At 35.9% G+C, this 17462-nt stretch overlaps 2 protein-coding genes, 1 long non-coding RNA gene and 1 pseudogene across 3 annotated transcripts; all 4 read left to right on the top strand.

The window, feature by feature from the left end:
* On the top strand, window positions 1-956 carry LOC122583617. Its single transcript, XM_043756001.1, has 3 exons — window positions 1-749; window positions 801-874; window positions 952-956. Exons 1-3 carry the CDS (start codon window positions 1-3, stop codon window positions 954-956), a joined length of 828 nt encoding a protein of 275 aa, XP_043611936.1.
* Window positions 957-3956: 3000 nt separating this feature from the next.
* Window positions 3957-4332, top strand: LOC122581040. The gene is made up of 2 exons (XR_006320958.1): window positions 3957-3986; window positions 4065-4332. It is a non-coding gene; the product is annotated as an uncharacterized LOC122581040 (long non-coding RNA).
* Window positions 4333-6883: 2551 nt separating this feature from the next.
* LOC122583616 lies at window positions 6884-7717 on the top strand. The gene has a single exon (XM_043755999.1). The coding sequence runs from the start codon at window positions 6884-6886 to the stop codon at window positions 7715-7717; it is 834 nt and encodes a 277-aa protein (XP_043611934.1).
* Window positions 7718-9106: 1389 nt separating this feature from the next.
* LOC122583615 lies at window positions 9107-15613 on the top strand (annotated as a pseudogene).
* Window positions 15614-17462: the final 1849 nt, after the last annotated feature.

The following is a 17462-nucleotide window of genomic DNA, read 5'->3' as shown; positions in this document are numbered from 1 at the left end:
ATGACGAACAACGATTCTGGCAAGGATATGATGAAACCCGTTGAGAAGTTGAAGCAGTTTACTGGGCAGGAATTTCGCCGATGGCAGAAAAAGATGCACTTCTATCTGACGAATTTGAAAGTGGTATATGTTCTGAGTACCCCATGCCCTGAGGCCGTTGAGAATGAAACCCTGGAACAAACTCGCACTCGTTCGAAGTGGGAAAATTCTGACTACATCAGTCGCGGTCATATTCTTAACGGTATGTCTGATTCCTTGTTTGATGTCTATCAAAACGTAGAGTCTGCAAAAGCATTATGGGATTCCCTTGAAGCCAAATACATGGCAGAAGATGTGTCTAGTAAGAAATTTATTGTCAGTAATTTTATTAATTATAAGATGGTAGATACTAGGCCTGTCATGGAACAATATCATGAATTGCAAAGGATGCTAGGACAGTTGGCACTATATGGTATGAAAATGGATGAATCTATTTTTTTTTGTAGTGTGATTGACAAACTGCCCCCCTCTTGGAAAGATTTTAAAAATAATCTGAAACATAAGAAAGAGGATATGAATATGGTTCAACTTGGAAGTTGTCTCCAAATTGAACAATCCATACGTGATATGGAAAAGGCATCTGATGGTGGTACTAAAGCCATGGCTGGTTCTTCTGTGAACATGATGGAGGAGGGTGAAACCTCCAAGGCTGGTAAAGGGAAACAAAAATCTCAAGTCAATAACAATAAAGGGTCTGATAAGAAACCAAAGTTGGCCTGTTGGAAGTGTGGGAAACTTGGACACTTGTAATGTGAATGCAGGTCTGGTAAGGGTAAAGGAAAAGGCAAAAACGAGGCTGGTTCTAGTGGATCCAAGGATCCTGAAAAACAAGCAGGTTCGTTTTTGGTGCCATGTGATCATTCTGTTCAGATTTATTATATATCTGTAATATCTGAAGCATTTTTTGTGCAGGATGATGACACTTCGTGGTGGACAGATTCAGGAGCAACATGTCATGTGTGCAAGGATCTTCGATGGTTCAAGGACTTTAAACCAATTGAAGATGGGCAATGTTGCTACTGAACCTGTTAAAGGAATAGGATCTGTTCTATTAATATTTACTTCTGGAAACTCTTTACTCTTACATAATGTTCTATATGTACCTGGAATTCGTAAGAACTTAGTATCTGGTATTGTATTGAATAATTGTGGATACAAGCAGGTCATTGAAAGTGACAAGTATATCTTGTCAAAACATGGAACCTTTATTGGATTTGGATATTTGAATGGAATGTTTAAATTAAATTTGGATGTTTCTTCTTTTGATAATTCTATTTGCATGACTTCTACCGTCTCTAGCAATAATTTTAGCAAATCAGAATTATGGCATGCTAGACTAGGACATGTACATTACAAGAGATTAGTTGACATGTTGAAAATGAGTCTAATACCTTCTTTTGATGTTAATAATGAAAGGTGTAAAACTTGCATGTTGACTAAGATTACTAAACAACCTTTCACTAAAAACGTCACTAGAGATACAAAGGTATTAGAACTCGTTCATAGTGACTTGTGTGATTTCCATTCTACTCCATCACTTGGTAATAAAAAGTATGTGGTTACTTTTATTGATGATGCTACTAGATATTGCTATGTTTATTTGTGTCACTCAAAAGATGAAGCTCTTGATAAATTTAAAATTTACAAAGAGGAGGTAGAGCTTTATCATGGTGTGAAGATTAAAACCCTTCGCACTGATAGGGGAGGCGAGTACTATGATCCAGTGTATTTTCAGTCCAATGGAATTGTACATCAAACCACAGCTCCTTACACTCCACAGCAAAATGGTATATCCGAAAGGAAGAATAGGACATTAAAAGAAATGGTTAATTCCATGTTATGCTATTCTGGCCTTAGTGAAGGTTTTTGGGGTGAGGCTATGTTGACAGCCTGTCATTTATTGAATAGAGTTCCTAACAAGAACAACAAGGTAACCCCTTATGAACTTTGGCATAAAAAGATCCCAAATCTAAGTTATCTTAGAGTTTGGGGCTGTAGAGCAGTGGTGAGACTGACTGACCCTAAAATTCATACCATTGGTCAAAGAGGTATAGATTGTATCTTCATTGGTTATCCTGAAAATTCTGTTTGTTATAGGTTCTATGTCATAGAACCTAATGACTATGTATCCGTGCACTCTATTGTTGAGTCAAGGGATGCTGATTTTGGGAATGAGGATAGGTTCACATCTTTACCTAGACCTGGAGACACAGTGGCAAGTTCTAGTGGCACTGGTTGAAATGAACAGGTGACTGAAGCACCTCCTGAGCCTAGGAGGAGTGAAAGAGCGCGAAAACCCAAGTCATATGGGGATGATTTCCAATTGTATTTGGTGGAAGGATCAAGGAATGGAATTGACTTTCAATATCAATATTGCTTTAATGTTGATGATGATCCTAAGACCTACAGTGAAGCTATGGCTTCAAGGGATGCTGCATTTTGGAAAGAGGCAATCCAAGATGAGATTGACTCTATTATGCACAATAACACTTGGAAATTGGCTGATTTACCACCTGGGTGTAAGCCTTTAGGTAGTAAATGGATCTTCAAAAGGAAGATGAAGGTGGATGGAAGCATAGACAAGTATAAAGCTAGATTGGTGATCCAAGGCTTTAGACAAAAGGCAGGTATTGATTACTTTGACACCTATGCTCCTGTTGCTAAGATTACCACCATTAGGTTATTGTTAGCACTTGTTGCTATACATAATCTTGTAATTCACCAAATGGATGAGTTAGTGAAATCTCTTTATGGTCTGAAGCAAGCCCTTAAGCAATGGCATCAGAAGTTTGATGAGGTGGTGTTGTCTAATGGTTTTGCATTAAACCAAGCAGACAAGTGTGTCTATAGCAAATTTGACACTTCTGGTAAAGGAGTGATCATTTGCTTGTATGTTGATGACATGTTGATATTTGGTACTCACCAAGATCAAGTTGATAAAACTAAGGAATTCCTGTCATCAAAGTTTGATATGAAAGACATGGGGAAGGCTGATGTGATTCTTGGAATTAAGATCATACGTGGAGAACATGGTATTACTATCTCTCAATCTCATTACATTGAGAAGATATTGGATAAATTCAATCACAAAGATAGTTCTCCAATGAGTACTCCTATGGATCCTACTCTAAAACTTGTGCCTAACAAGGGAGTTGCAGTGAATCCACTTGAATATTCAAAGGCTATTGGATCTCTCATGTATGCCATGGTTAGTACTAGGCCTGATATAGCCTTTGCTGTTGGAAAGCTGAGTAGGTACACTCACAATCCTGGTTTGATTCATTGGCAAGCGATTAATCGAGTATTTAGATACTTGAAAGGAACCAAGGATTTTGGTTTGACTTATACTGGATTTCCTTCTGTTCTTGAAGGTTATTCAGATGCAAGTTGGATTACTAATTTGGAAGATCACTCTTCCACAAGTGGCTGAGTATTCCTTCTTGGTGGTGGTACTATATGTTGGGATTAAAGAAACAAACTTGCATCACTAATTCAACAATGAAATCTGAATTTGTGGCATTAGCAGCTGGTAAAGAAGTTGAATGGCTAAGGAATTTGATATATGAAATTCCATTGTGGCCTAAACCGATATCACCCATATCTATCAGATGTGATAGTGCAGCCACGTTGGCTAAGGCATACAGTCAAGTGTATAATGGAAAGTCTAGACACTTAGGTGTTAGACGCAGCATGGTACGTGAGTTAATCACTGATGGTGTGATATCTGTGGTGTTTGTGAAAACACAACACAATCTAGCCAACCATTTAACCGAGGCGTTGAATAGAGATCTCGTGAATAAGTCGGCTATAGGGGTGGCATTAAAGTCCGTCAGAAATCTCTGAGCATTGAGATACCCAATTCCCATCTAGTATGACGCTAGATGCTGAATTCAATGTGGAAGGCTTAATGTTTAGAGATTGGAACACATTTAAAGATTCATCCCAAGGTATGTGTTCGGACCTTCAAGATAAAGAGGTTGAATGTTTATATTCTTAATAGCTCTTTTGACAAATTGCATATGCAGGTGCAAGATTAAAGGAGCTACCTATGTGAGCATGAAGTTTAGCCGCTTCAAAAAGCTGGGACTTGGCTTTGACATGCTTATGAAGGATAGGGACATAGGCTAGTAAAACATATGTCAAGATAGAACTACTATGTGTGTAAACTTTTGTGTACATTATCTTCGTGTATTCAATAGAGTTCCCATGGTTCAATCGTTACGACACCATGAAATTCGAATATTCGGAATGTGTAATGTACTAATGTGAAATTCAATCGTTACGACATTTCATTTATGCAAAAGTTTGAATGTTTGAGATGGTTGTTAGTTAATCATGGATTACACTAAAATAGGGGAGGATTGTTGGATATTTTAGTGTAATTGGGTTAACTTGTTTGATCAGTATTGTCATAATAATACATCATATAGGATTGGTGGTGCGGAGTGCACGCCTATTTGAATTTATTATGACCTTAGGGGCGAAGCCCCTAAGGTACGGGGGTCCGGGGGCAGCGCCCCTGGGAGCGGGGTCCAAGGGGCAGAGCCCCTGGCTGGGGTCGAGCTTGAGGGACTAAAAATGGCAATTTCGAAACCTTGCAAATAACTGCCTTCTGGTGGATTTATACACCCCGTAACAAGATTTCTGATCATTCTTTTTCTTCCTTCTTTCTGGTTCTTTTCTCTCAAATAATAAACACACCGAATGTTCTTAATTCTCTGAATTGTATCTGATTGAATAGTTTGGGTGAACCGCCAAATTGATTCAATCTGAAAGTGATTACACGCCTTTCAGAGTTTGATTATATCCGGTTATCAATTCGTTATTCACGAATTTCCCCAACATTATACTTACCATAGACGTTGTCATCCCTTCAAGAGCTTGACTTTGAAGAAAAACATCACGGAAGTTCATTGGTACGTTACCAAGATCAGGGTAGAATCTGTCGAAAGAGAATGTATGAATTATAGATATATATAGGAACGTCCATGGAGATCATATAAGAATTATTATAAATAAGCACACAAGTTATAAGGGTAACAATGCACGGTATAAGAATGTAATGAGAGAACAGTTCATAATCTGCTTCCCATTAGTAACATTCTGTCTGAGGATCCTCAAAACTTTTTCGATCAAGTTGACTTTCGTCTAGTTTTGCAATACAAAACAACTAAGATGAACCGTACCTTTTGAGCATGAGTTTCCGGGGGGTATCCCCTTTCTTTTTCTTTTTTTTTTTTTTTTTTTTTGATAAAAGTGACTTTAATCTGCGGCACATTTGACTGTGGGCTACAAATTCTTTCAAATTTTGCATCAACAAAACGCGTATTTAGGTAAAACGTTAGAGAAGGCTATGGAGGAATAATGGTCATGTCCAAAAAAATTCACTTCATTAACTTTTTTTAAGTTACTATAATAATTAAAGGTGAAAGTGAATATAATGTGTCCCTCATATAAGTTTCTTACGTACGACAGTAACATTTTAATACGCCAATTTTATGTTATCACATATAATTAGTTCTTATCCAATTTATAACATATCAATGTTATTATCCTACTGTAACTATATAACTATATATAAAATATAATCTTAATTACTATCTTATTCTTAATCTTATTTTAATTTTGCTACGAATTATCTAAAACTTTAAAGTCAAATTCACTAAGTGAATGTTTAGGCTAGCTAATCATCCATATAAGCTCTACTTTGTGAATAAAGAAACCACCATTAGTAATCATCCCGCCTTTGAAAGTGCTAGTGATATTTGTTCGCTTGAACGCATCAACAACATAACAAAAGATGAAAAAGGATATATATTTCTAAATGTTATAAATGTATATTTATATTGTGACTATCCATGTACATAACCTTTGATCTCATTTATTGTTATAAGGTTCCTAGAGCCCTATAAATAGTGGCATTGTATTAGAGATATCTTAATATAATATAAGAACTCTCTTACTCTTCCTACTTTCTTATGTCTTTATAATCTTTGTTAGTTATTGTTATCTAATACGTTATCAGCACGACTTGCTCTTCGAGTAAAATCCCATCATCGTAAGGTATAGAATATAGTCTAAATCATCATTATCTTTAATCTTTCAAACATGATCCATATTATAATTCATATGATACTGGGTTGTGTTAGAAAGGTATTTTGTCTTTTTTTATCCTACTAAAATAACTCATATTGCAATATAATTCTTGATCCCTTTTTTTTGAACTAAAGATCATCACGGTGGTTTTTTTTTTAGTAGGCATATTTTCTATAAAGAAACATAATAGTAGAGTAAGATAAAATAAAAATAATAGTACTGGGAATTTTGTTGAAGACATGGTTACAATAAATTTTTAGTTGCTTTCACAACGAATATGAAAAGATGCATGTTATTGTTGGTTTGTGAAAGGTTTTCAATTTCCTTTATAGTATTAAATTTTGTTTTTACAAGCATGCGCGTTTACTCTATTCCAAATATATTTATATCTATAAATGCATTTTGTGTGGATACGAATGTGTGTTTATTTTTTTTATATTAATACTCGTAATTTACAATAGGGTCCACATGCATTAGAATCCACCGTCAAAATCCAAAAGCCATTTTTTTTTTGTAAAGTCCCTAAACAATATTCTACATTGAACTAGTAATATATGGTGTACATGTTAATATGTTATAACTTATTTCTATCTATTAAAGAGGTTATCTGAAAGGTTATATCATATGTATTATCAACTTGTTTCATCTTTGATTTACATACGTACTAACTGTCTTCGAGTTTTATATTCGCTTGTTACAATCTCAATAACATATATTATCCATGTATGTTTATTTAATATAGTTAATCATGTCGAATCTTGCAAAACTTGAGTTTGCGGCACTAGATATCACTGGGAAAAATTACTTGTCATGGGTATTGGATGCCGAAATCCATTTGGATGCTAACAATCTTGGGGATACAATTAAAGAAGCAAATACGACTAGTGCCCAAGATAAAGCAAAGGCGATGATATTTTTACGCCATCATATCCATGAGTCATTGAAAAATGAATACCTCACTGTGAAAGACCCACTTGTCCTATGGACCAATTTGAAGTCGAGGTATGACCACCAAAAATCGGTGATATTGCCAAATGCTCGTCATGAATGGCACAATTTAATATTGCAAGACTTTAAGTCTATAAGTGAGTATAACTCAGCCATGTTTAAAATCACATCACAAATGAATTTATGTGGTGCTGATATTACTGATGAGGATATGTTGGAAAAAACATTTTCCACCTTTCATGCCTCAAATATTGTCTTGCAACAACAATATCGTGAAAAGGGCTTTACCAAATATAGTGAATTAATATCATGTTTACTTGTGGCCGAGCAAAATAATGAACTCTTAATGAAAAACCACGAGGCCCGTCCGGTTGGTGCAACCCCATTCCCTGAAGCGAATGTGGCAACATATAATGGCCAAAGTGGAAGTCAAGGACGTGGTCGTGGCCATTATCGTGGTCGTGGTCATGGTCGTGGTCGTGGACGTGGGCGTGGTTATGCTCGAGGAAATTATCAAGGTATTCAATTCAAAAACAAGGGAACCCACCAAAAGTTGCATGATAGTGAAAAGAAAACCAATGATGACAAAGGGAAAAAGAAAAATGACCAGTCAAGGTGGGAACAGAATCTTTGAGTTTTTTGGAAAGAATACATGGGGATATATGTGGACCTATACACCCCTCTAGCGGACCATTTAGATACTTTATGGTCCTAATTGATGCATCAACCAGATGGTCACATGTATGCTTACTATCAAGTCGTAATATGGCATTTGCACGACTACTAGCTCAATTGATAAAGCTGAGAGCACAATTCCCGGATTACCCCATCAAGAAAATTCGGTTGGACAATGCTGGTGAATTACATCCCAATCATTTAACAATTATTGCATGTCTATTGGGATAACTGTAGAGCATCCTGTACTCATGTACATACACAAAATGGACTCGCTGAATCACTTTTCAAGCGAATCCAAATGGTTGCAAGGCCAATGATTATGAAATCAAAACTACCAGTAACTGCTTGGGGGCATGCAGTTTTACATACAGCAGCACTAATTCGCATCAGGCCAACGAGTTACCATACCTCCTCCCCGTTAAAATTGGTTTTTGGTCAGGAACCAGTATTTCCCATTTAAGGATCTTTGGTTGTGCTGTATATGTTCCTATCGCTCCACCACAACGCACAAAGATGGGACCTCAAAGAAGGTTAGGGATATATGTTGGGTATGAATCACGATCAATCATTAAGTATTTAGAGCCATCAACAGGAGATTTGTTTACAGCTCGATTTGCTGATTGTCATTTTCTTGAATCAACTTTCCCAACATTAGGGGGAGATGAAAAGCAGCTGAAAAATAACAATATAACTTGGAGTGAATTATCATCATCTCATCTTGATCCTCGAACTAAACAGTGTGAACTAGAAGTTCAAAGGATAATTCATTTACAAGGATTAGCAAATCAATTACCAGACGCATTCACTGACCCAAAGAGAGTGACCAAGTCACATATACCAGCTGCCAATGCTCCAATGAAAATAAGTGTCCCAGAAGGACAACCACGTGTTGGTAATGAGTCAAAACCACGTCTCAAACGTGGTAAACCAATCGGTTCCAAAGATAAAAATCCTCGAAAGAAGAAAGGAGCAAATAATGTCGATGGTCAAGTCGAGGTAATGTTAACACCGGAAAAGGAGTCTCTTGGAGAGACACTAGACATGATGGTTCCCGAAGAACCTCAGGTACCTGAAAATGAAGAGATCTCAATAAATTATATCATGTCTAGGAAGGTATGGAATCGAAATGAAATCGACGTCGATGATAGTTTTTCATATAATGTAGCGCTAGAAGTAATGGAAAACAATGAGGATCAAGAACCAAATCTGTTGATGAATGTAAACAAAGAAATGATTGGCCAAAATGGAAAGACGCAATCAAGGCAGAATTAGATTCCCTAAATAAACGAGAAGTTTTTGGACCGGTGGTCCATACACCTCAAGGTGTAAATCCTGTCGGCTATAAATGGTCTTTGTACGAAAGCGTAATGAGAAAAATGAAATTGTCCGATACAAGGCAAGATTGGTAGCACAAGGATTCTCACAAAGACCTGGGATTGATTATGAGGAGACATATTCTCCAGTGGTGGATGCGACAACTTTCCGTTATCTTATTAGTCTGGTAATACGAGAAGGATTGATCTGCGTCTAATGGATGTTGTAACAGCCTATCTCTACGGCTCACTTGATACCGATATTTACATGAAACTCCCTAAGGGTTCAAATTGCCAAATTCATGTAAATCAAGTTCTCGAGAACAACTTTCAATTAAATTAAATAAATCATTATATGGGCTGAAACAATCTGGGCGTATGTGGTATAATCGCCTTAGTGAGTATTTATTGAAAGAAGGTTATAAAAATGATTCAGTATGCCCGTGTATCTTCATGAAAAGGTCAAGTTCAGAATATGTGATAATTGTCGTATATGTTGACGACTTGAACATAATTGGAACTCCGGGGAGCTTCAAAGGGCGGTTGAATATTTAAAAAGGGAATTTGAAATGAAAGACCTAGGAAAGACAAAATTTTGTCTCGGGTTACAAATTGAACATCTCAAGGGTGGAATCCTTGTGCATCAAGAAACATATGCAGAGAAAGTACTCAACAGATTTTACATGGAAAAATCACATCCCTTGAGTACCCAATGGTTGTAAGGTCGCTTGATGTTGAGAAAGACCAATTCCGACCCCGAGCGATGAGGAGGAAATCTTGGTCCAGAAATACCGTATTTAAGTGCAATTGGTGCACTAATGTTTCTTGCTAGCCATACGCGACCAGATATATCATTTTCGGTAAACTTATTGGCAAGATATAGTTCATGCCCAACAAGGAGGCATTGGAATGGGGTAAAACAAATTTTTCGATATCTTCAAGGTACAAAAGATATGGGTTTGTATTTTACAAACCAATCGAAAACAAGTTTGGTTGGTTATGCAGATGCAGGATATTTATCTGATCCTCACAATGGACGGTCTCAAACTGGATATTTATTTACAAGTGGAGGTACCGCAATTTCATGGCGTTCTGTAAAGCAAACAATCACAGCCACATCATCAAACCATGCAGAATTATTGGCGATTCATGAAGCTAGTCGAGAATGTGTTTGTTAAGGGCTGTAATACAACACATTCGTGAGTCTTGTGGCATATCTTCGAGAGATGAAGGACCGACAATTTTACACGAAGACAACGCAGCATGCATTGCAAAACTGAAGGAAGGGTACATCAAAGGTGATAGAATAAAGCACATTTCACCAAAGTTCTTCTGCACACATGATTTGCAAAAGAATGGAGATATTAGCGTCCAACAAATCCGTTCCAGCGAAAATTTGGCAGACTTGTTTACCAAATCACTTCCGACCTCTACATTCAAGAAGTTGGTGCATGGGATTGGGATGCGTCGACTCAAGGAGCTTATCTGATCATCATCAAGGGGAGAAAATACGCGCTGCACTCTTTTTTCCTTAGCAAGGTTTTGTCCCACTGGGTTTTCCTTGCAAGGTTTTTAACGAGGTAGCATCATGCGTATGAAATGGATAGTCAAGGGGGAGTGTTATAAATGTATATTTATATTGTGACTATCCATGTACATAACATTTGATCTCATTTATTGTTATAAGGTTCCTAGAGCCCTATAAATAGTGGCATTGTATTAGAGATATCTTAATATAATATAAGAACTCTCTTACTCTTCCTAATTCTTATGTCTTTATAATCTTTGTTAGTTATTGTTATCTAATACTAACATCCATTTATTACATTATTTTGATTTTTATTTGCTAACATTCTTGACATTTGAATTAAACAATTAGTTTTTACATATATCTGCATCTTTGAAATTACAAGCTTTCATGAAGATCCAATATTGATAATGTCGTAAGCCTCGTGTCCAGTGTTAGACACGGGTTAAAATCTAGTTTTAATCTATTAAAAATTCATGAGCTGCATGCCATTTACTTATATTAAACAAATATATATTATATTACAATATTATTATGTGACGGGTTACTCATCAAAGCTATTAAAATATCCGATTTTTGTAAGTTAACTAGTTTCATATCCGGGTGTTGCCCTGGGAAACATAATGATAAGTAAAATATGCACTCTGTATAAGGTCAATTATACATACATAACGATACACGCTTATTACAAGATTGTATGATAAAATAACGTAAAAACGGATAATAAAAACTAGCGTAACAATGTTATACCTGCCCGTTGGTCAAGGCTAACAAATATTAGCTTTTTTCTTATTGAAAATACCCCATTAAAATATCTAACAAATTTAGTATTAATAAATGAATAAAAAGCAAATGAAAACTAAACATTTGATAAATGTATGCGACAAAAAATCAAGCATGTAAGCTTATAAGCAGTTAATTACTATACGATAATTGGTCGTGCATTGCTTAGACGTTGGTGTATGTTAGTTATTATGTGTTATATGATTTGTGGTACAAGTCCAAAATCCAAAAATTGGTAGCAAAAGTATTAAAGTATAAAAAAATTTTAAAAAAAAGTTTGTGGCAAAATCGAAACAAATGAAACTTGTGTTGGTAAAAAAGAAATAAATTTGTGACAAAACCAAAAGAAATGAAACTTTTATAGTAAAAGTTGAAAACCCGAAAGTTGATAACAATAATATGAAAGTTTAAAACTTACAGACAGGGGGCCCGCACTAGTAGTTGTGGTCGAGATACCAAAAATAATGGTGGGATACGGTGGGCGTTAAACAATGACTTCCGTAAATACTTACAATAAAACATAACAATTAAAATTAACTTATAAGGGGCCCGCACTAGTAGTTGTGGTCGAGATACCAAAAATAATGGTTGGGATACGGTGGGTGTTAAACAATGACTTCCGTAAATACTTATTCAATAAAACATAACAATTAAAAATTAACTTAAAAAACGTCTGCTCCATGCTCCACCATAAAAAACAGATGACAATCGGACAAAATCTTCAAAAGTTATTTTTTCCTGAAAAGCTACACTAAAATCACAGATCCAAAAAGTGTATACATGAAAAATACGAGTAAATGATGTGTGAAATCTAGTAATAAAATTTATAAACACGATTTACCAAAAGACTGACTACTACACACTCACAGGCAGTGTATCTGATCGCATGCAATATAGTAAAAATCGGTAAGCGAGATCGTTCACAAGGACTTTTATAAGCAATTGTCAAATAATGTAATTCAACAAATGGGGGATTTTGTGGCCGAGTTACCACGTTGCAAACAGTTAGTGAAAAGAGTCAGTAATCCCTTAGGATTAATCGAAAGAAGAGTTTGTTGTATGAAACAATAATCAAAAGGTCACCCATCTTGATTTCGCTCAACAACATGTTAAGGTTGCACATTTGATGAAGTTCAAATCCAATTTAGTTGATTAAATAACCGAGACTTAAATTGATCGCCAACCCCGTACCCGTCAAGTTAACAATTTCATTTGACTCTCTTGTATAAACTAGTTCCATTATTAAGACCGGTACCCCAATACGCCTTTTTATAACTTTACTAATTCAACAATGGTTTTGGTCATTTCAGATAACAATTGTGTCTGTTGATTGTACCAAACCATTAACCTGTTAATTCTTATTAATTATTAATTACCTTCTACCGTACCCATCATAGAAATAATCGCGTCTAACCAAGCATACAAAATAACTTCTACCCAACCCAAGTTACCACTAAGATTGTGCAAAAATTATCCGTAATCAATAATTAAATAACAAAGAATTAATAAGCTAAAATCACGACACAACGTTAAATCAAATCAACTAAATTATAAAATAGTGCAATCCTTACATATTGTCTCACTCCATCAAGATGGATGAAAAGGCGATTAGCCACTCATATTAAAATACGAATAACAAATCAAATTAAGAGATTCATCGTTACCGAATACAAAGGATTGAAAACGAATAACGGAATTGATCCAATCGTGCTTGAAATCCTTAAACATGGTTGAATACAAGAAAAACCCTAAAAAAGTGCTCCAAAATCGGCTGGAAGTAAAGTTAGGTTCTTGAATGATTTTGCAAGCTATTTATACTTTCTAAAAAATATACAGATTCGGCCTCCAACAGCGTCGCAGTTTCTTGTTTGACTTTTGTTGACTTTGACGTTCGTTGACTGGTCTTTGGTTGTATCTGGTACGACTGCGTCGCAGTCTTTGGTGACTGCGAAGCAGTTTGTTCCTCAGCATGCATAACTGCGTCGCAGTCCTTAAGTGCGGCGCAGTACCCGTTGACTTTTGTTGACCATCATTGACTTACTTTGACTAGCTTCCAATCTTCACTTTCGTGCCTCGTAAAACATCCGTAAGCACTCATTTTACTCTAGAAACCTCGTTTTCTTCAGATTAACGCTTAGGTACCTGTTAACACCCCGAAACACTAACAAACACCATAAACGCACCAAATATATACGAAAACAACTCTTAAACCATACTAAAACAACTATTAAGCCGTGGGAAATGAGTATAAAATACGACATATCAATAAAATTGAAAGATCATTCATGTTAAAATCAAAAGAATGATCTTTCAATTTTAGTGTGAGAGAGACAGAGTTATATGTTTTGATTTTAACAGAATGATCTTTCAATTTTGCTGGACGCTTGAAGGAAGGCCCGGGGAGGAAGCTGATGGTGGATTGCAATGGCCAGGGAGTGTTGTTTATTGAGGCCGAGGCAGATGTTACACTGAAGCAGTTTGGAGATGCTCTTCAGCCCCCGTGTCCTTTATGGAAGAGCTCCTTTACGATGTTCCTGGTTCTAGCGGCGTTCTTGGCTCACCATTGTTACTCATTCAGGTGAAACATATATAGAGTTCTATGTGATTTTATTACTCGAGAGATAAAAGAATTATCTATAAATTAGATTAGTTAGTCCTTAAAACGGTAAATATATAATCAAACATCAATTATGGGGCAATGAATTTCGTGTTGTTCCTTTTCGACCTCTAAGGTCTAACGCTAAATGGTTCGATGGATTATTTGACCACTAATTTTCAAGCATTGATATGATTGATAGGTGACACGTCTCTTAATTATGTGGGGGTTTTATTTTTGCAATACGACTCAATCATACTATGAGTGATGCACAAGGACTCGTACAATTTTTAACAGCATGGGGTGAAATGGCACAAGGTAAACCAACACCAACAACAATGCCCGTATGGCAAAGGGAGTTGCTTTCCGCAAGAGAACCACCACGGTGACGTGTACTCATCACGAATATGAACAAGAGGACCCGGACACTAAATTTACAATCATCCCACAAGAAAATGATCAGATGACAATGAGGTCGTTTTCTTTGGACCTACCGAGGTATCAGCAGCTTTACGTAGTTTGTTCCTCTGCATCTAAAAAAGTGTTTCACATTTGAGGTGCTAACAGTTTCCATTTGGCGTTGTCATACCATTGCCCTTGAGCTGGTCCTGAAGCCAAAATGCGTATGATGTGCATAGTCGACGCACGTAAGAAGTTCAACCCGCTCCCTATAGGATACTATGGAATGCTTTTAGCTACCTGCTGCAATTTCTATCGCGCGAGATCTATGTAACAAACCATTAAGTCACGCTTTGGAGCTTGTTACGAAAGCCAAAGCCGATGTAACCGAAGAGGCGAAGAGTACATGAGATCTGTTGCTGACTTGTTGGTACTCAAAGGCCGCCCACAATTCACGAATATTGCTCAAAGTTAATTATATCGTGTCAGATGTAACCAAAGCTGGATTCAGTGAAGTTGATCATTTCGGGTGGGGAAGCCAACCTTAGCAGGCCTTCTAAGGGAGGAATAGGTGATCTGCCACACGTGGTTAGTTTCTACGTACCTTTCGTAAACTCGATGGGTGATCAAGTTCTTCAAGAATCTCTATCAAAATTATAATGCATGATTTGTTTTAAGAGTGCCTTTACATATTATTTTAACGGTTTTGGTAATGACAATTCTATGAGTTTGTACATTTTATCATTAAATTTAAGGAGTGTGCTTTATATATGTAAGATAACTTCTTTATTAATGCATGTTATATAGGTTTTGGGACTGTAATTCATTTATTATATATAAGATATAATGTACACTAAGTCAATAATTGTCCAACCAATGTGTAAATATTAGCCCAATATTCAAGTCCACTTTCTTGGTTTTATTTTCTCTCTCAATGTTGTGGTTGATGTGTGACCTCATTTTGGCTAATATTGCTCAAAGTTATATCGTATAAGATGTGACCCATGCTGGATTTAATGAAATTGATTTCGGTGGGGGAAGCCGACCTTGCAGGGCTTCCACAGGAGGAATAGGTGATCTCTCGTACGAAGGTAGTTTCTATATATCTTCCGTAAATTCTATGGGTGAACCTGGAATCTTAGTACCATATGTTTGCCGACCGTTGCCATGGAGAAATTTGTCAAAGAACTAAATAACATGTTGTCTTGTGACAACAATGATCAAGTTCTTTAATTAAGAACACAAGCTGCTTTAATTTATTGTCTTGTACTCTTGTTCTCATGGAAGCATATATATTGTGGGCTTTGTGTTTGTCGGGTCAAAGTCGTTGAATTCAATACGAGTAGCTTTTCCCTTTCTGGAATTTCCTGCTAATCTTGACTCTTGAGGAAGCTCAAAAAAAGAAAGTCTCGCTCTTTTGAGAATGTATAAGAAAAATTGTCATGTTTTTATTACTAGTATTCTAGAAATATATATTTATAAAGACTATATGTAATTCTGTGTGACTCAACAAATTTGGCTTTGCAATAATATTGGGGTTTTAATTTCTATGCAAAAAAGGTATAAGAGAAAAATATAAAAATTGACAGCTGTGGGATTCGAACCCATGTCGTTCTGGACCAGACTGTCTTTTGTTTAATTAATTAGATTTATTTACTTGTATTAAATCGTTACAAAACCACAACTCTAATTACACATGTCCAATTAAATAAGGAAATTGCTACCCTTCGTGGCTTCATGTTTTTGCTGAACCACTGATTTTGCAAGCCCAATACAAATTTTAAAATTTCCCAAAGCCCAATAACAGTTAACAAAGTAAGCCTAATGACCTCATGCACATCTAGTAATCATGATAAGGCGTTTGACCACTCCGTTTCAAGTTTACCAATATACGAGTAAATATATACATTTTTAAATTTACTATTCACATGTAATTGTCTTAATAAAAGTATATTCATAATAAAGTGCTTTATATTGTGATGTTTGGTAAGTCCGGACACTAATGAAAATACATGGTGTTTACATATACAGTAAAAATAATCTTAATAGTCATATTTTTCAAAGAATTGTTAAAAATCCTTGCACTCCAATAAATGTATATATATTAACTGACTCTAGTAACTTAATACTTAAAAGCTTACGCTTTTGTTACAACTTATTAAAAAATCATCACATATAAAATATGAATTTTTATGGTGTGCACTCTGTATTTTTTGTAAACGATATTGAAGCTTTTTCGACTATATAATTTGGATGGAGATTCCCTCAAGTTGAAAACAACTTGAGGGGTTAAGTTAGAGAGATCATGGCCTTTGATTTATTATCAGGGTTAAGATTCAAAGATGATTATTGAATTTTGGTCATTGATTTAATCAAAGGGTCAAGAATTTCCTAATTTGACTCAAGTTAGGGGCTTACTTGTGGGAATCTCACTCCATATATTTAACACGGCATATGAGCGTGAGCCGTTCTAGCTCAGTTGGTAGGCGCGTGGCTTTTAACCACGTGGTCAAGGGTTCGAGACCCACGATTGCGTTTTTCATATTGTTTAATTTTTTAGCACACTTTTTTAATTTATTCATACTCGTAGTTTTATACTTACTTTTGTCATAAAGTAAGAAAAAGCTTTAGTTCATTACCATAAGTTGGACAATCCAAGATCCATAACCTACCTTGCTAGAAAATGAATGATCTATATTTTTTCATATTTGGCTGAATTGTGTCGCATTTCTAATTTGTTTCCATGTACACTAGCTAGTTGGTCTTACTGATGATCAGGTATACCAATTATGGTTTCAATAATAAATTGATTTTATGATTGAAGCTGTACGTAACATTAATTGATCTCTTTTTAAAATGCATGCATAATTTGCTCTAGTCATAAACTTTTTTATGATCTTATCCCATATAAACACACCAACCTCTTTCCCCTACCTCTAAACCTTTCCCCATCTCTCACATATAAACCCTGCCTCTCACTATATAAACACACCAACCCCTTTCCCTATCCTCTAAACCTTCCCCATCCTCTAAAATTCACAAACAAAATTATTCCTCAAATCCAAACACTAAAAAAATCTAA

Source organism: Erigeron canadensis, chromosome 9 (assembly GCF_010389155.1).
Source record: "Erigeron canadensis isolate Cc75 chromosome 9, C_canadensis_v1, whole genome shotgun sequence".
Taxonomy (NCBI): domain Eukaryota; kingdom Viridiplantae; phylum Streptophyta; class Magnoliopsida; order Asterales; family Asteraceae; genus Erigeron; species Erigeron canadensis.
This window is presented reverse-complemented; position numbering and strand designations above follow the sequence as displayed.